This window comes from Amphiprion ocellaris, chromosome 5 (genome assembly GCF_022539595.1).
Source record: "Amphiprion ocellaris isolate individual 3 ecotype Okinawa chromosome 5, ASM2253959v1, whole genome shotgun sequence".
Lineage (NCBI taxonomy): Eukaryota > Metazoa > Chordata > Actinopteri > Pomacentridae > Amphiprion > Amphiprion ocellaris.
Window position 1 is genome coordinate 16296026 of NC_072770.1, and position 19150 is coordinate 16315175.

The following is a 19150-nucleotide window of genomic DNA, read 5'->3' on the forward strand; positions in this document are numbered from 1 at the left end:
CAACCAAAGCTTTTGACCACCACCATCATATCTGCACTAATGTGAGGATATCAATGGGAATAAGCAAATCCTGCAAATCTAAATTCAATATTCTGGTTGATGCTTCTGAAAGGATAAGCTCAGTGTGCAAAGAAATCCAAATGAATCAATCGTGCTAGTACTGTGTGGCTGTTGAATGAATCATTCCTAATGCATTAGGCTGATTTACAGACCTGGAAACCTGCATCTTTTCTAATCCAAAAACAGGCTCATTTTGGAACAAATGCTTTTATTGCTACGCGAAGTTGAGGAAACATGGTCAAACACAATTTCTTTCGCATTACTAGCAGCCAGTTTTAATTGTAAGTGACTTAAAGTCTCATCTCCAAAGGAAGACTCTAGACATTTAAAAATATCTCGTAAAATCAATGGCCTCTGAACGTTCATGCGGAAGCAACTCATCAACGCAGAAGCAAAGAATTGACTTTGCCTCCAACAGCTTTCCTGACTTAATGCACAATTCTCATAGCACCAACAACATGATCTATCACAACAATTAAAGGAATAAATACGGCTTTTTAAAAAAAAATCACCAACAAATTCATCTTCAGCGGTCTTTAGTCAATAAATCTATCGTTGCTTTCTAGAATGACATTAAAGAAAAACAATGAACCCATCTCACCTGATAGTGGCTGTATTCAAGCATCTCCAGCATTTTGTTAATTAGCTATTTGAGAAGTAATTGATAAAAATAATACACATACAGTATGTAATCCCTTTGTCTTGTTAGCCTACACTGTGGACCACAAGCTAGCTTGTGCAAATCTGAAACCAGCATCTATTTCTGCCCAGTATATCTAAACCTTAAGGCTCATTAGTTATGCAAGTTAAGAAATGGAGGAGGACACCAAGACTCATCCTCCCACTGCTGTGTTGTTCCAGATTAACTATGAATTTATGTCTTTATGGAGCCCGTTTTACGTCACCACATGCACTTCACAAAAGAGTCTTTCTACTGGTTGGACAGTAGTCTGCAAATTGAAGCTTGCTTAAGGCCAACTAACATTTAATCTTTAGTTCTGCTCATCTAGTATAAAACATTATTTGTTCTGAGCACCAGAAACACAATTGACACCATTGTTCCAATAGAAAGGACCCATATGGAGACCAAAAGTATGCTGTTTACTAACCCTATCCATTTCTTTTAGGAATTTTAGAGGTTAAGTCCATGTAACCAGCAACTGTTATGCAGTCACATTTGCAGGGTGAAGGAGATGAACGGCTGAATTTAATGGGAAGTATTTCCAAATATGAGCGACGTGACTGTTTAGATGTGGTTTGGCCCCACTTAGGTTGGTTCTCTTTGTACTCTAAAGCATTGATTATGTAATAGAGTAGCAACCAAAAGAAGTTTATCGCTTCCAAGCATTTGTTGGCCTTATTTTTGTGAATCGGTTGATCATGACGCCAAGCACAGTCAATGGTACACTGCAATGGGCCCAGAGGGTGCGACAATTGACTTGGAAAATATGTTGTGGCCAGAGAGGCATTGTGGAAGTGAAGCACTTGAAAAAGCCTAAGATCACGACCTGTCAAATCATATGGTTGGCTTCAAAAGCATGTGTGAAATGTTCAATGATAAACCAAAAAAAAAAGGGAAAAAAGGATCCTGGAGTGATACCCAAATTAAATAATCGTGTAAGTAAAGCTGACATGGTTGCTTTAAGGCTGTTACCACCTTGAATTGCACAACTATCATAGTGAAAATAATGTGCGATGTCAATATTAGATAAATCTGAAACCAGAACCCCATAGTTCTGTAAAGAAGAGTTCTGTGACAAAAAAAGAAGAGAACTGACTATTCACCAGTCCTCAACATCTATATAGGATGATGCACACAGATGATAATATTCATGCTGCATGAACATAAATCTGTTTATACAGTCACATTCTGAGGACTCAGCCTCATTTTGGAGACAAGAATCCTCATAAGTAGTGATGATAACTGTTTGTCTTTTGCTATTGACTTTCAGAAACAAAGAAAATTGTGCTAGAAAGTTAGTTTACTATCGTCAAGATTCATTCAGCTTTCATTTTCTATAGTTTATTTAAAACTATTAAAAAAACTTACTGTACACAATGATATGTGTCAGTTGTAAAGTGCAGGAAAAAAGTGCATCTCTTCAGAGGAAAAACCTGTTTGAGAATCATATTCAACAACAATGATGTGTATTGTTAAGCCTGTTATTACCGTATCTCCTCTAAAAACGGTGAAAAATGGCTCCTTTCAACCTCCGCTTGGTTCTGCAAAATGCTTCACAACGTGTTTCTCATTCACACATTCACTCACCAGTGGTGGCAGAGCTGCTATACAAGGTGCTCGCCTGCTGTTGGAAGCAACTTGGGGTTCAGTGTTTTGCTCAGGGACACTTCAACACATCGAGGTCGAACCAACAACAGCCCACTCCACCACCTGAGCCATGGCTGCCATTTGTCATGACTTTGACGTTTGATTCATTGGTGTAATTCCAACCCAACCTCGAAATACTTTTACAGTCATGTGGACGATGTGTCACATTCAGTGCTATTCCAAACAACCCAGCATGAAGTGGGAGTGGGTTGTAAAGCCCTTCAACACTAAGTCTGTATTGGTACTGGCTTACTAACGCCACACTTCACAAGTGCAATGCCTGTTTTGTATCTGAAATGAAATAAACTTCACATACCTATGAATACAAGTGTTGTGTTGCCTCAGTAATAAATCCAATGCATGTGCTCTAGTGAAAGAATTAAAAAAAATAATAATGGCAGTGATAGGTATTTAAAGTGCAAATAACCAAACATAAATGTTTAGCTAGAAGCAGAAATTGAAGTTGTGCTTTTACTGCAGCCATGATCCTTATAGAATATAGAGCCTGTATGTCTTTTAACGTGTCTAACTCAGCAAACGCAGAAAAAACAAAAGTGTTTGTGAAATAAAGATATCCATCCATTATCTATACACTGCTTAATCTTCATTAGGGTCACGGGGTGGCCCTGCAGTCTATGACAGGGCTAGACATAGAGACAAATAAGTATGGACAATTTACAGTCACCAATAAACCTCAGCATGTTTTTGGACTGTGGGAAGAAGCCGGAGAACCCAGTGAGAACCCAAGCTGTACAGGGCAAACATGCAAAGTCCACATGGAAACATCCCAGGTCCAGGCTGGGACACGAACCTGGGTTCTTCTAGTTGTGAGGCCAAAGTGCTAACCATTGAGACACTGTGCAGCCCCAAAGTAGAAATATGTTTCTAAAAAAAAATGTAAGATGTTTAGATTAGAATACTGTAAAATAATGTTGTTTTATTTCTTCTCTGTACTTTTAGCAACATTACTTTAAAGCTTTTGTACCTCAGTTTTAGTGATTCATAAAGTTTATGTTTTATTGCGCTTCAGAATTAAAGAATAAAAGCATGAAAGCAAACAAGAGCATTTTGGTGGATTTTCTTTTTTACAAAGTTTTTTTATGCCTGGATACAATTGGAACAGAATAGACAAATCTTCCAGCACTAGATCAATGGAATCACAGCATAAATCACTACAGGTGTCAGCTGGAAGTTTCCATTACCATCACAGAAAGCCTTTCCAAAGCTTCTCAGTAGATCTAAACAACCGTGTGTGTGATTCTACATGGAGTTAAGCTTGATTTATACTTTCTGTGTTGAATCCTCACTGTAGATAGAAAAGCAGTGTGTCGACATACAATCATTTATAAATTGGAAAACAAAAACACTGCATAACTGCTGTATTTATCTCTGAACATGATGTATTATATAACAATAAATAACCAAAAACTGAACTGGCAGTCACTCCGGCTTCCTCCCACAGTCCAAAAATATGCTGAGGTTAATTGATCATTCTAAATTGCCCGTAGGTGTGCATGTGTGAGTGTTTGTTTGTCTTTGTATGTAGCCCTGCGACAGACTGGTGACCTGTCCAGGGTGTCCCCTGCCTTCGCCCGAGTCAGCTGGGATAGACTCCAGCCCCCCCCCCCCCGCGACCCTAGTGAGGATTAAGCGGTGTATAGATAATGGATGGATGGATGGATGAACTGGCAGTCAGGATTTTCCAGCCTGTTTTGTCTTGGTGCAGATCCTCGATGGCTTTTTGTGGCTGCTCACATCTAGTAACAGTATTTGACCAGAAAATACCCCAGATCACACACTGCTGTTGTAAATATTGTTTTGTGCTATTGTCATAGTTTCTCTTAGACCTTGAGGATGTGCAGATGTTAAAAAAAAACGTCCGTTGACACTGTTGCTTTTATGATATAATTTATTACATAAATAAGACAGCATCTGAACAGGCACCATGGTCTGCCTGTGGAGAGTTCCCCAGCCAATATGAATCTCCCATTTGAGCAAAGGGCTGGTGGTCATTTTATATTCTTTGGACAAGAAGGTCAAGTATGAGGTCATAACAAATAGTTTCTGCTAAAAGACCGAAATAGCAAACAGAGGGCCCCGTCAATGTTCCTCCTAGACACAGAGGCCCCTAAGAGTCCTGTCAATCAATATCTTGGACATAGGAACCCTTATAAGGGTACCTTCTAAAATGAGAACACATTCTATTGTGATAAGCCACACATCCCAGATTCCATATGATAAGTAACACATCAGATACTACACTATTTTCAGTGTAAATGTGGACAAACAATTCCTTCTCTCAGGGTTTCCTAGTCTCTTGAGTCCCGTAAATAAGAAACCCCGAATGCCAGTAGTTTTTTTTAAAGGGGTGTGTAAACAAACCAATCCTTCAATTGCTATTTTGAATATTTAACTGGCAGTTTTTTCCAGAATGTCAAACCAAACAGGAATGGGATGCATCACATTTTCAAGCACAAGGTTGGCTTTTAGGTAAATTTGATAAATGTGCCTCGTATAACCTTCAATACAAGTTTGATTTAGGGATAAAAACAGCACTATCCACAGAGAAATGAGTTTTGTATTTGTTTTACATGCCTTTTTAGGAAATTTCATTCATGATGTTTTAAGCCTTGCACTGGATAAGCTGCATGCTTCTTTTCCAATTTGGGCTCCATGAGTGAAAAACTGAGAAGTCTATTGCGCTGCCAGTTATTAATGCCTTCATCTGAAAATACGTACAAATTTATTGTTCATAGAAAGACTGAAGCATTAATTATGGGCACTATTTCAAATTATTATGTTCTAATTTTGCATTCGCAAGCAACTCGCACAAAGAAGCAAGAGTTAATACCCTGCGCTGAAAGCCCATTTTCAGCTTCTTTATTCATGATGGTGAATAGTACAGCAACCCTAGGATCTTGTATTTTTTCATGGAATTAGACTGCTGATTGGGATCCTCACGTGTGATGATGCTATCAGCGTTTAAAGCTAATGAAAGTCTGCATCTTGTGTAACGCTGCAAGAAAAAGAGTATCACACCTTTGTCTGGATTAGTGGAAATTCAGTGAGAGCTGGAGAGGTGAACACAGAGGAAGTGCCCCCTGGCTACACAGAGCATTAAAACTGAGAAAGCATTCTTTGTATACTTAGAGTAAAGCATTTGTTAGTCTCCCCTCTGCGGTCTGGCCTTTTCTTTCAGCCAGACCTTTGGGTTGAGAGGGAACTATTAACAAGGGTTATATTTCATCTATCCCTACAGCAAGCCAAAGATCTCACTTTATTCATAGACTCTTTGTGAGACAAAGGTTTATTACCTTCTCAAGGAAAGCACATGGGTCTGTGTTTTAGGCTTCTGCCTTGAGGACCAATAACATGTCGAGAGATAGTCGTCACTCTTTGACCCCTGAAAAGAAACGGATCCATTCATGTCTCTCGACCGCCTCCACTCTGCTCTCTGCTGCTTTTTACTTCCTTGGCAACAAGCCACACTTAGGGGCATTTTTTCAAAGGAAGATGATAAACAGTTGCTGTGTGCAAAAAAAAAAAAAAAAAAAAAAAAAAAAGTAAAAGACGGCTACAGTCAGTAGAGTTCCTGACTATTAAAACTTTTCAAATCACATCAGCGGCAACACGTAAATAATGTGCAGTGAAATAAATAATAAGTATGGAAAGACCCTATAAATCAGACCTCTGGTGTGACAGAGACACAAGTGAGAAAATATTATCCTTTAACTGACTGAGGCACACATTTATTCTTGAAACAATGGGCATCTTACATCCACGGATGTCACTTTAAATTATTTACTACCACTATATGTATGGAGTTATAAAAAACATGACTTTTGAATATGCAGTACACATAATCACAGCTTTGGGGCTCAAAGTTTCATGTTTCAAACTGCACATCTACAGCTTTTTACAGTATAAAAGGCTCACATATACAATAAAGAACACTATAGTCACGTTGTCTGTTGTCTGTCACGTAGCACGTTGATTTTTTTATGTTCAAGTGTCAATTTTGTGATTATAAAGGAGCAAGAGGACATGAAGAAGGACCAATAGAAACACATATGAAATTAAAGGGATGCCCAGGTCCATGGAACACAATGTATTTATGTGGTGAAGAGTCAGCTGTTTATTTAATGTCTTAAATTAGGAGTTTTCAAAAATTTTGCACCATCAATAGCTGCAGATAAGCTCAAGTAGAACTCACTGATGGCACCCGTCACATGTTCCAAAGGTGCTTGTTTTAGTGGATTTGCAATTTCTGCTGATTTTGTTCATTGATGTGTTCTTTACTCATCAAGTAATTGTTTATATTAGAAGAAGAAATTTAAAATGGAAAAAGCCCGTTGATGAATATGTAAAAACAAGAAAAATAGAGAGGCAAAACCAAACAATGTTCAGCATTTGTGTTTGATAAACGACTTTGGCAATTACCAGAACATCAAATTCATTGTCAATTCAAATCCAGTGACCTGTAGTTTCAGGCCTAATTCTAAAACTGATTTCAATTGAATTTTTTGACACTTGATATGCATACAATTTTTTTTTTTTATACAAGACATAGGAATCACACTCATAGAACCAAACACGTTTGTTTTGAACTCATGCTGATGCTGAAAAACATTTCTGTCTACTTGGGATCAGCCTACCAATACTGAAGGATAAGTGTTAAAAAGTTCTCGTATTGAAACATATTCAAGACACAAGTAAACAACATTTCTACAAAGTTTTGTGTTGGAGTTAGTATTATCCTAAATTTTCACGCTCGGATTTTCATTGCACTGCAACTCTATATTGGTTATCAGCATCCATGATTGGTAAAAATCAGTAGTGGGGTGGTAAAAGCCATGTTGGTTAACAACTAGTGTCTACTTAGAGCCAAATGTGGTGTGTAACTTGTCAAATAGTCTACCATTAACTACATGTAAGGAATGAAGTGTAATATCTGTATTGTTCTCTGCTATGCTCCCATCTAAGGTGCCAACAGACAAACATAAATTCATTATCATCAAAGCAATAACTGAAAAAATTACATAAACTCAAAGAATGCAATTTCTCCTGGGAATGATGACAATAATAACAAATGCACAACCATATTTTTTACTCAAACATCTTTATACTCTGATAATTTAGCTCAGTTTTCCAGGTGGTATTTTAAACTTGTAAAACAAAAGGTTATGGTCTGTATAATAGACACTGACAGCAAGACAAACCAAGATGCAAAGCAAATAAACACAAACACCCAATAATCTACATAGAAATCATCAAAGAGAAGACGCTTGATTAATTTTTTGGAAATCAAATTTTAGAGTTTTTTTTCAGGATCACTGCAATGCAGTGATAGCTGTTGAGCACATTACAAATTGAAAGGGCGAATAGCTATAATCATAACGGCATCAAACTCGACAAAATGTCATGTAACATAGGCCAAAAAAAACTTTTTAATGAGCTTATGTGACGTTGTTCCCTTAACAGCTATAATTACCTTCTGATACTGCATTGGTTCCCAGTCTTGCATAAACATTTTCAACTTCTTCAACTTCTTTCAAAACACTGATATGCTCATTGAAGTTCTTTGTATCGGTGTCTTTTGCCCTGTGTTTGGTCTGTCAGGCTGTAAAGAGGCTCAAGAGCTGCCCTTTGATTGGTGGATGGTACCTGCAGTTTAAGAGGAGGAGTCTAGACCCAGGGATGGAAAAAAAATCAACGGCATTGTTTGAGTTTATATTAAAAAAAAAAAAACAAAAACCTGTAAAATCTACATCTATACTAGACAATGGTGTAATATAACTATAAGACAATGTATATTTTATTCATGGTCAGTATTGTCATTCTAAAGATGAAACATTATTCAGTGGGAAGGCAGTGAAAGATAGCATTCTGTTGTGAAGATAGCCAATGTAACATTAGCTCTAATTATGACTCTTAAACTATGTGAAGTGCTATGAGATGACATATGTTGTGAATTGGCACTGTATAATTAAATTGAAATTAACTGAATTGAAGAAAGAAGTGACTTATTCCTAATCATGGTGGAGGTGTCTATACCAGGACCACACCGCATTTGTTATAAAAATCCAACAGAAAACATTTTGAAGGTGTGTCATGGTTTATGGTTTATGTCATGGACTTATTCAGGCATTCGTTTAGTTTATTTATAAATTCTTTCAGTTTAAATTTTAAAAACTGTCATACCTCATCTTTGTTTTACTTACTGCTGTAACAGTTGTTTCTCATTTATCCTTCATTATACTCCCTCATGGATGACAGCTGCAGAAAACATGGATGCAGTTCACTTGGGAGCCTCCACGCATGTGCATTGTGTCATACCTACTACTCCGCTACTGCTAAGCATGTGCACTATTGGTCTGGTGCATTCGTCGCTGCATAGACTTTCCTCAAAGACACACATTTTCAGTTGTACATAGTCTGCTGGAGTTGAGAAGATGACATTAACTTTATATAACACAGACGCTTGAGGACTCTCTTGTACTTGTGAACACTTGTGTACTCATCAATACATATGTACTTTTGAACACAGACGTTATAGTACTTTACTAGTCTGCTCGGGGGCCATGTGCAGTCGATCATATTTGTGTATTACGCAAATGCACACATACTGTCGCATATGCACTACTGCCCCTGCAGTGAAGTAGTGTCAAACTTTGGGCTACATGCAGAGATGTCAGTGCAGACTTCTGCCAACTTTGGGAAATGAAATCGACATCATGTGAACTGCAGCTAAAAGTTTAACACCAGCCTTATCCAATCAGCCCTTTGTGTCTGTATTGTCCGGCATCTTCCCCTTTCTGTTACCAAACTGTCTTCTCGCTAGCTGTAAAGAAGTTTTCCAACCACCCAACAGTTCTTGTTTGACAATGGAGCAATTCAAAGTATTGGCTTAGAAAAGCTAATTATAAATGAAAAGATTTGCTTGTGTCATTCATTCTTATGTGATTACTGTATACAGATGAAAACATCCATATAGGGAACTGTTCAGTAATGCCACAAATAAATACATGCAAGTACATGAACAGTAAGGAAGGATACTATAAACACTGAAAAGTGATTTAGTGGCAATTGAGTCTGCAGTTATTATAGCTATGAACCACAGACAGATGGCCTGAGCTTGAAAACCTGCCCTCTAGGCAAGCTTGGCCTCATTTATGGATTTTGTTTTGATATTCAGGCCTTCATGAAACATGAACATTAATATATATATATATATATATATATATATATATATATATATATATATATATATATATATATATATATATATATATATATATATATATATGTATATATATATATACTATACTGAACTGCATTTTAAAGTTAATGTGCATTAAACTGCAGAATATTACAAAATTCTAAATAACACTAAGGCTGTGCTGAAGCACATCTGTTCTTTGAACTAAATGTTCAAGTTACAACGCAAATGTGCTTACAGTGACAATGCTAGAATACTGAATATTGATGCTGATACTGTGTAACATCACCATTGTGTTTGTTAGCAAAAAGACAGATATTTTATCAAAAAAACAAAGTGTTAAACAAATTAAAAACTTAATACAATGACTGCACTACACAACAAAGCAGGGGTTTTCCAGTGGTATCATAACTCATCAGAAGGGCTTGAGTATCTGGTCAAAATTTCACAACAATCCATACACTGGATGAGAAGTTTCAGTCGACAAATGTCAAAAATACTGTTATGCAACAAGTATAAGCTGGGAACCAAAAGTAGCAGGTTTCATCATCTAGAATGATTTACATTTGTACAAAATTATAGTTACATGATACAGTTGGTACCATTTAGATAGCTGCATTGTAAAACCAGGTCAGTTGGCTTGACTGTAAGACTTGAAACAGTATCTAGCTACCAGCATCCTCCAACACATCCCGGTGAATGTAGGCTTACCATTGGCTAGCGAGCTAACTGAGTAGGAAAAAACATGGAAAAGACTTTCTTGTTTATGGTTTTAGAATACGTTTCAACCTTGAACTTGCAGCGTACCAGTGACGATTGGCAGGTACTTCATATATAGATCCTCAGTGAAGCAAAAATACATCTGAATGTTACATCTGAACTATTTCAGGGTAGGAAGCGACTATTTTCATTAAAACAAGCTCTAAAATTGAAACTTCGATACACAGATATGAGTTGTTAGGGGTTTAAGCAACATCTGGAGGGGTACTTTCCTGCTAGCCATGCCCATCAGCAAACAGATGTCTTCAAATGCTGTCAGAGTCTTGCTAGTTATGTTTTTTGACATTCAGCTGGAACAGTTCCATCTGATGTTATCGCTTTTATTTTTAGATCAGAACCTCTTAAATGTGTCCTTCCTTCAAGCGGAAACAGTGCTTATAACATAAGGGTTAAATGGGGCCAAAACAGAGATCCGCCTCCTGACATCCAAATGTCACAGCTCGCCTCAGTCTGCTTCACTATTAGTGTTTCAAAATGTTACACAACTCTTCAAATCCTCTTTGGGATCCTGCGCCACACTAACTAAACAAACCTAGAATGAAGTCTCCTTTTTTGTGATGGCTGTAAACATCACATAACAGCAGAAAAGTGGCACTGTCATCTATTGGTAGACTGCTGAAATGCTTTTTCTTCACAGCAAACAGGTAAGCACATAGATTCCAAGTTCATACAGTGAAATCACTGTAAACAAAGCAGGTGTGCTCAGGAATGAATCCCACAATACAAAGGTTTATACTTTCTTCAAAAGTTAAAGCTTTGTTTACTCTGGAGGGTCAAAAGACGTTTCTTTCTGGCAAGTCAGCGTGGATCATTATTTGGAATAAATGTAAATCCGCTGGGTTTTTGCAGTACTGGCTTCTGCAAAATGGAAGAATAAACCTTAATAAAACTATCACTTGCATGGATTAAACAAAAAGTCCACTGATAGAAGCCCTAATAATAAAAACACTTTTTTTATTAAACAATTTATTTCATACAACCTATAGCTTACCAAGGACTGTAGTTTCCGTCATTATATATATGCAGGAATTCCACAAACACACAGAGTAAAGCACTTTTGTAGAATGCAGGCCAGATAGAAAAATACTATGTGCAAATACACTATATTGCCAAAAGTATTTGCTCACCCATCCAGATAATCAGAATCAGGTGTTCCAATCATTTCAATGGCCACAGGTGTATAAAATCAAGCACGTAGGCATGCAGACTGCTTTTACAAACATTTGTGAAAGGAGCTCAGTGAATTCCAGCGTGGAACTGTGATAGGATGCCACCTGTACAACAAATCCAGTCGTGACATTTCCTCACTCCTAAATATTCCACAGTCAACTGTCAGCTGTATTGTAAGAAAGTGGAAGTGTGTGGGAACGACAGCAACTCAGCCACCAAGTGGTAGGCCACGTAAACTGACGGAGCGGGGTCAGCGGATGCTGAGGCGCATAGTGCCAAGAGGTCACCAACTTTCTGCAGAGTCAATCGCTACAGACCTTCAAACTTCATGTGGCCTTCAGATTAGCTCAAGAACAGTGCTTCAGCAGAGAGCTTCATGGAATGGGTTTCCATGGCCAAGCAGCTGCATCCAAGCCATACATCACCAAGTGCAATGCAAAGCATGGGATACAGTGGTGTAAAGCAGCCACCACTGGACTCTAGAGTAGTGGAGACACGTTCTCTGGAGTGACGAATCGTGCTTCTCCATCTGGCAATCTGATGGACCAGTCTGGGTTTGGCAGTTGCCAGGAGAACGATACTTGTCAGACTGCATTGTGCCAAGTGTAAAGTTTGGTGGAGGGGGGATTATGGTATGGGGTTGTTTTTCAGGAGCTGGGTTTGGCCCCTTAGTTCCAGTGAAAGGAACTCTGAATGCTTCAGCATACCAAGACATTTTGGACAATTCCATGCTCCCAACTTTGTGGGAACAGTTTGGAGCTGGCCCCTTCCTCTTCCAACATGACTGTGCACCAGTGCACAAAGCAAGGTCCATAAAGACATGGATGACAGAGTCTGGTGTGGATGAACTTGACTGGCCTGCACAGAGTCCTGACCTCAACCCAATAGAACACCTTTGGGATGAATTAGAGTGGAGACTGAGAGCCAGGCCTTCTGGTCCAACATCAGTGTGTGACCTCACAAATGCGCTTCTGGAAGAATGGTCAAAAATTCCCAGAAACACACTCCTAAACCTTGTGGACAGCCTTCCCAGGAGAGTTGAAGCTGTTATAGCCGCAAAGGGTGGACCGATGTCATATTGAACACTATGGATTAGGAATGGGATGTCACTTACGTTCATATGCGAGTCAAGGCAGGTGAGCGAATACTTTTGGCAATATAATGTAAGTATAAGTGCAAACCATTTACTATTTGTATTGTTGACTTTTGAGAATTCATACTGCTTCTAGAGGTGAACGTTGTTTCTTGAAAGGGTTGTTTCATGTAAATAAGTAGAGTCAAAAAATAAAATAATGACATTGTTTTTCTTCTCCCTCCAGGTATCTGATCAGTTCGATTCAATACGACATATCTGCTACTGTAGTTTTACCAGTTGAATGGATGTGAATGAAATTTAGAAACATCCAACATTTACAAAATTCAAGAATTGCATATCTTTACAGAAACAGTGCCATTGTTGCTCCAGACAATCCACACCACAGAACTCAACGTGTTTTTACTGAAACTATTTTCCACTAAACAAATGGTCGCTTTCATGCTTTCAGACTTCTCTTCCTCACAAATCCCAGTTTAACCTCTGCTCTGACCGTCTTTCATTCACTACATTATTGCACAGTTAAGGATACATTTGCATGTATTATAAAACACATACAACACATCCATGTAACCACTTGGTCGACACTGAACATATGTTTATTTTCCAGGACTGAGATCCGAAGTAATTATACGAGAGATTTTGAGTTGCGTGTTCTGAGTTCCACCATCGCCTCAAGGAAACACATTTTGCTGTCTTGCCTTATGCCCTCAGTAACACTCTCTCTACAGTAGAAAGCAGCCACTGCAGTGACAGACCACTTTACCAAGAGGAGGAGTTTGGGACAAAGAAATGTCTTCTCTCGCCTCACCCTGAGGCTGCTGGGCAGTATTAACAAGAATCTAATATCCTCTTCCAAGAATGAGACACATTGTTCAGTCAGTGTGAGATTATGAACATGCACTTGCTTAAGTTACAAACAATTGGGCTTAATTTAGCAGCTACATAAACACAGACTCTCATTATCATGCACGGTGCGGAGCTATGCTATTAGCTAAGCTTTCTGCAACAGAGTAAAATATGATTCAAACAACATGCTTTCCATCTAGCAGCAAGGGCAAAAGTCAGACAGTTCAACAGTCATAATTTACCAATAAAATGCATTACTATACAAAAAGAAATACCACATTTATGGTGGAAAAAGCACTGGGAAATTCTGACTGTGGATTTGTAAACTTGTTGAGACATGTACTCCTCAAATATGTTATTGTGAAGAATCCATTGGATAGTTGAAATTGAGAACAGAGCTTTAGGTTTACTCTGATAAGTTTAACAAACAAAAGGCTCTCTCTTAGCTTGACTTCAGCTCTGTCTGAGTCTACCATGAATATCAAAGAGCACAAAGATGTAGCATTATTATGCTCAATGTGACTGGAGTTTGAGGAAAAGGTCAGTGTAAACCACAAACGACTGCACGTGGAATTGAATCTGATAATTCTGAAAGTAAGAGCTTTTCAGGGCCAATGAATAATAATTGTAAGTCTTTGATGTCCTGGTGGAATAAATTCAAAGCCCTAATTCAGGGAAAACATTTGTGGAGACAAATCAGATGCTGTGAGTCAAAAGACTCACCTCATAATTTTCTCAAATATTTTCAGTTTAAAGTAAATCATTGAATTTTCTTTTTAGAAATACTGCATGGATAGACTACAGGTAAACATAGGTAGCTATGCAAAACTTCTGTGCTGTATAATAAAACTGTCACTGTAGTGAAAGTGCCAATAAAGACAGGTAAGTACATGTTACAGATGTTTTGTGCTGCCTAGAGAATAGAGCATGAAAAATTAGAAAAACAAAATGCTATCCAGCATTGAAACCATAGTATACCATACACATACAGTAGAATCCTACGAAGGTATACACAGCAAGCTGAAGTATGGTCTGTTGCATTAAAGAAGTGACAGTGAACCAGAGCAGTGACATTGCATTTAGAAAGAGCCACAACAGCAACTTTCAAATATGATCCAAACATGGGAAAAGAAGTGACAAAACTGGAACACACCAGGAGGAGATCCTGAAAAGCTAGAGAATTGGTTGGCAAATAACATTTAAATAATCATTTATTAAGAGGTAATATATCTTTTTCACAACAGACATTCTGACGTGATACTAGGGAAAACAAAAGTGTGTTTGTTAACATTATATTTGATTGTATTCCATCTAATTGAGCAATATGTAGTAGCTCCATGGCCCTGGTTTGATGCACAATCTCACCATCATGATCCACTGTGACAAATATTGGAACTCAGCCATCATTTGTTTCGTGTGTGTTCATTTAATGTTTTTATGGTGTGCATTTTGTCTGTTTGATTCACATTTTTTTCCATTCTGAGCTTAAGTCGCTGTGACCGTTTAAGGCTCAACTACAATCATGGATCTTTAACAGCCATGATAAAATCTAAGAACGCATAGGCTCAACTCCAAAAGGACAGCTGCAGCTCAGAGGCACAAAAAACTTTCCGAGCTTTGGTGCTTGCTGGAAGCAGGACACGGTCCCATTGCATGAAGAAAATCTTAGTTCATCTCAAGCAAAACATAATTCTAGAAAGTAGTTCTTGTATATGTTGTGATGTTTTCAGAAAGCCTGGAAAACGATGTACTTGTCATGGATAGTCATCATGTTTTGCTACTGCTGCTTTAGAATGAAAACAAATTGTCACTAAACAGATGATGCACAACAGTGAATTTGTGCAATTTCTTGAAAGTTGGAGTAAATAGAGTTTTATAGCATTTTCTTGCTTTTTTAGACTTTTAGTGTAAACAGTGGATAAAGAAAGACAAATGAAATGAAGAACACATATTTGACACACAGCACAAGCAGTTAAAAGTTAACATCAGCATCCTGGAGCACTCTCATTTTCCAGTCACTACTGTTGTACCCTTTGGTTCACTACTGGTTGAAACTTAAATTGTCATTTTTGAATGGTCAGAAGCAAAAATAGATACTATTTTACATGCTGTAGGTGTCTAAAACACTGATGTATAAAAACTTACAAAAGATAAAGTTCAACATTGTGGAAATACATTGCACTAGGGTGAAAAACAAAGCCACACATTTTAGCTCTTTCATCTGACAGTTGATGGAGACTTGGAGGCACTGTGGCTTATGCCTTTCAGCTTTTAACTACTCTCACTAATTCACTGGAACACCCAGCTCCAGTTTCACATTTCAGTTTGCAGGTGTTTTCAGCAATGCAGTTTCTGGTAAAAACACGCCTATTATACCTCCAGAACTTCCTTGAGAAAAATCACATTTGTAGGTTTTCTGCTGTATCAAGGTAATCTGCTGCTAGTTGTCTGTACAGTCATGGACACATTGGCAAGAGGAAGTACTAATAGCTAATTCGGCATGCTATAAATTAAGGTAATTGGACAACAACATGTAAAGAAATATCGGCTAAAAAGACAGTTTCAAGTTGCAGCCTACATCTGTCAGGTTCCACAACAATATATTCATTGTTTTACATGGAGGGGAGCAGTAATCTCAATTTTGGCACAGTGGAGGCCACCGTGTCAGACTTCTGCTCTCATTATACAATATTTTAATTCAGTGTTTCTCTTTAACAAGCTCAAGATTTAATTCAATTCTGAATATTAGTTGCAGTGTGTCTTAGAACCCCCCCTGCCAGTTTTACACTTGATTTTCTCAAGGGTCAGAGGTAACCTGGCTAATTAAGGGTCTCCACTCCCTTTTTGGATCACCTCATCTGAGCTTTATGTTTTCACTTTCATGGTCCAGCAGCTCTGCCTGGTACTTCTAAGCTAATTTTGCCTTGACTGCATGGCTTTGAGGGGGGGCTCTTTGATAATCCACAGACAGGTTGGGGTCAAGCTGTCAAAATGTGTTTGCCCAGGAAACTGCCATCACTGTCTGGCTTCTGCTCTGTGAAAAATATGCAATAAAAGAAAAAGCTTCTCCAAACTGTTTTTGCAAACAGTGAAAGCCTTACTTAGAAGTTTCTTTTACAGCATTAAATTGTTACTAGCCGGAAAACAACAGTAAATTTTGTTTCGCACGAAAGAAACAAAGCCATGTGAAAATAGATCCACAGGCCAAGTAACTTTATTGGAGGATTTGGTTATTGGCTTAAAACAAAAAACACTGATATACAAAGACGAAAATTGTGTTTGTGTCACATTTATGACCTTAAAATAATGTCTAAGGATAGAAACCAAATGGACCGAATCACAGCATATCTGTGATAATTGGCAGAAATGATGAGGATATTTAAACCGTATATACAGAAAATCAATAAACTCTGAAATCAGGTAAGTGTCTGACAGTTGTAAATCTGTTCAACTGCCGCTTTTGACAAGCTTTAACACTTTTAATTCCCAAGAGAGAGAAAATTCCAATCATACCTTGCATGCAAAGTAATGATTATATGTCACAACATTTTCTGATATGAATATTTAAGAGCTTTCACACCTACACACTGCCAGGTTTTGCGTAGAATTCTGCCTCATATCTTCACATTCTTCCACTTTTAGGGTCCATCTGGCCATACCAGGACTCAAATGAATGAAAATATGTCAGTGTAGTGGAGCAAATAGGATTAAATGAGTTGAATGCCAAATGTCTGGAAACAGGAATTCTGTCAAGAGATAATCCCTCCTGTGGATTTAACACAGTCCACTCTCAAAGAAAGCTATTTGTCTCTCAGGAGCTGACACAGAATTTTTCTGAAGCCAAAGTCCATGATCATGTTGAATTTGTCTCATAAATTAGTGGACAGCCAGATTGGAAGTAATGAAATCGAGGACCCACAGGAGAGTCTCCATCACCGTGCACCCTACAGGTCATAGTCTCCGTTCACATCGTTCATACAGGTACACCAGAGCTCGGCTGGGCTTACCTTCAAGACTTCCATGGACGGCTGGCTCACGGCAGGCCGGCCAGGTGGAGGCGTGACGCGGACGGTGAAGGTGTGTCGGGTGCTTTGGTGCAGAAGGTCGCTGGTCCTCTTCACTCGGTCTTCCCTGCGCTCTTGGCCCTGGCCATGGGCGAACGCTGGCTGTTCTCGGAGCTGGACTTGTGACGTCACATCCAGTCGAGGTGGGGAACTCTGGTGGCGCTTGTAGTGCCCATGCAGGTCCGGGGGAGCACTGAAGACCCCAGCCCACCCAAGGGCAAAGACAGGAGGGAGGAGTTAAACAAGCCGGCTTAAACGACACACTGGTGTGTATATGCTCGGCCAGTGGCATTTTTCTGAGCCATCCTGAGTCAGTGAGCAATATGAGGTATTGTAGCAGAGTACAATGTAATGACTGACTGAGAGAGACGCCAGAGATTCTTTTGCTGAGAATATGTTATTGTTCTGTGAATGAGGGTGAAAGATGCATTTCTGTTTCTGGGAGATTGTGTAGTATGAGGAATGGGGAGCAATATCTACACAGCCCTGCCAAGTGATTTAAACTGCCCTGATAAAGTACTGTAAGTTAAAGTAATATAGGCAATGTTGCTGTGGAAAATGTGCACTTTAATGCTGCATCTGTTGAGGTTTTTATTAGTTTTTTGGTCACTTGGAGACAGAATATCTGATATGCACTTATCTTTTAGCTATGCCTTGATCTCAAAAAGCTCCTGAAGGAAACATCTGACTCTTTAACTTCTAAAAGTGCCACTATGTTTATGAGGCAAGTGCTAATTATGTCTGTCATATGGTGCTCAACAAACAGCTATCTTTGTTGTCTTAAAGCAGTAATAATGAGTGTGGTGAGATTAAACCAAAACATTAAAGTTGCAGGCCACAAGGCAGGAGCTAAATCAGAGTTATGTTTTATTTTGTTTGTCTAGAATTTATGAAAGCCAGGACAAATTTAATGAAACTCATTGGAGTAGCATGGGCAGAAGGAGAATCTGTAAAATTTTGGTGCAAATCACAATCAATCAAGGAGAAAATCCAGGACTTTTTTTCTCCAATTTCTTTAACAACGTGACTTTTATGTGTCAGCAGACCAGATAGTATGCAAAGGTTACCTGGCCCAATTCCATAAAACTTGGCTTAGACATGGAGCTGAGGCAAAAGAATAATAGTAAAAATTGTGAAATTGGGCATTGACATTTGCAGAGGATGAGCTCTCCCAAGTGGGTTTCTAGTTCTTTGGTATTGGTTCATCACAACTTGCGACCACTTTCACATTTTACTTAGTAGTTTGAGCCACTGGTGATATAGAAGTATTAACTGATGCAGCTTTAAATCACAATTTGTTTTGCTTTTAGTCCAAATTACCTCTGTCTTTATAGAAAGAAAAGACATTTGTCGTCCTGAATTTAGGAGTTACATCAATTGTTAATTCAGTTAATTAGCCCCATATCGACAGCCAAATCAGTTCGGTAATATCATTAGCTCTAAACTGGTTCACCCTCCATCATCCTCTCTGTCAGCTCAGAGAATGATTTAGAAGAAAGCTAATGTGGATTATGTACCACCAGACTCCCAATAACTGATATGTTGTGAGGTGTGAGGCGGTGCCTTGGGTCTTTGGGAAACACGTA

The 19150-nt window shown here is 38.5% G+C and overlaps 1 protein-coding gene across 3 annotated transcripts in view; it reads right to left on the reverse strand.

Annotated features, from left to right (window-relative positions):
- mitfa (melanocyte inducing transcription factor a) overlaps positions 1-19150 on the reverse strand; it is a 28185-nt gene that overhangs the window by 4556 nt on the left and 4479 nt on the right. For 2 of the 3 annotated variants that reach the window (XM_023266575.3, XM_035946549.2), the window contains exon 1: positions 662-819. In XM_023266575.3, coding sequence (XP_023122343.1) covers positions 662-694 — 33 coding nt within the window. In that variant the 5' untranslated portion in view covers positions 695-819. Of the gene's footprint in view, positions 1-661; positions 820-17507; positions 17758-19150 lie in introns of those variants that run through there. The other variant, XM_035946548.2, reaches the window with a different exon arrangement.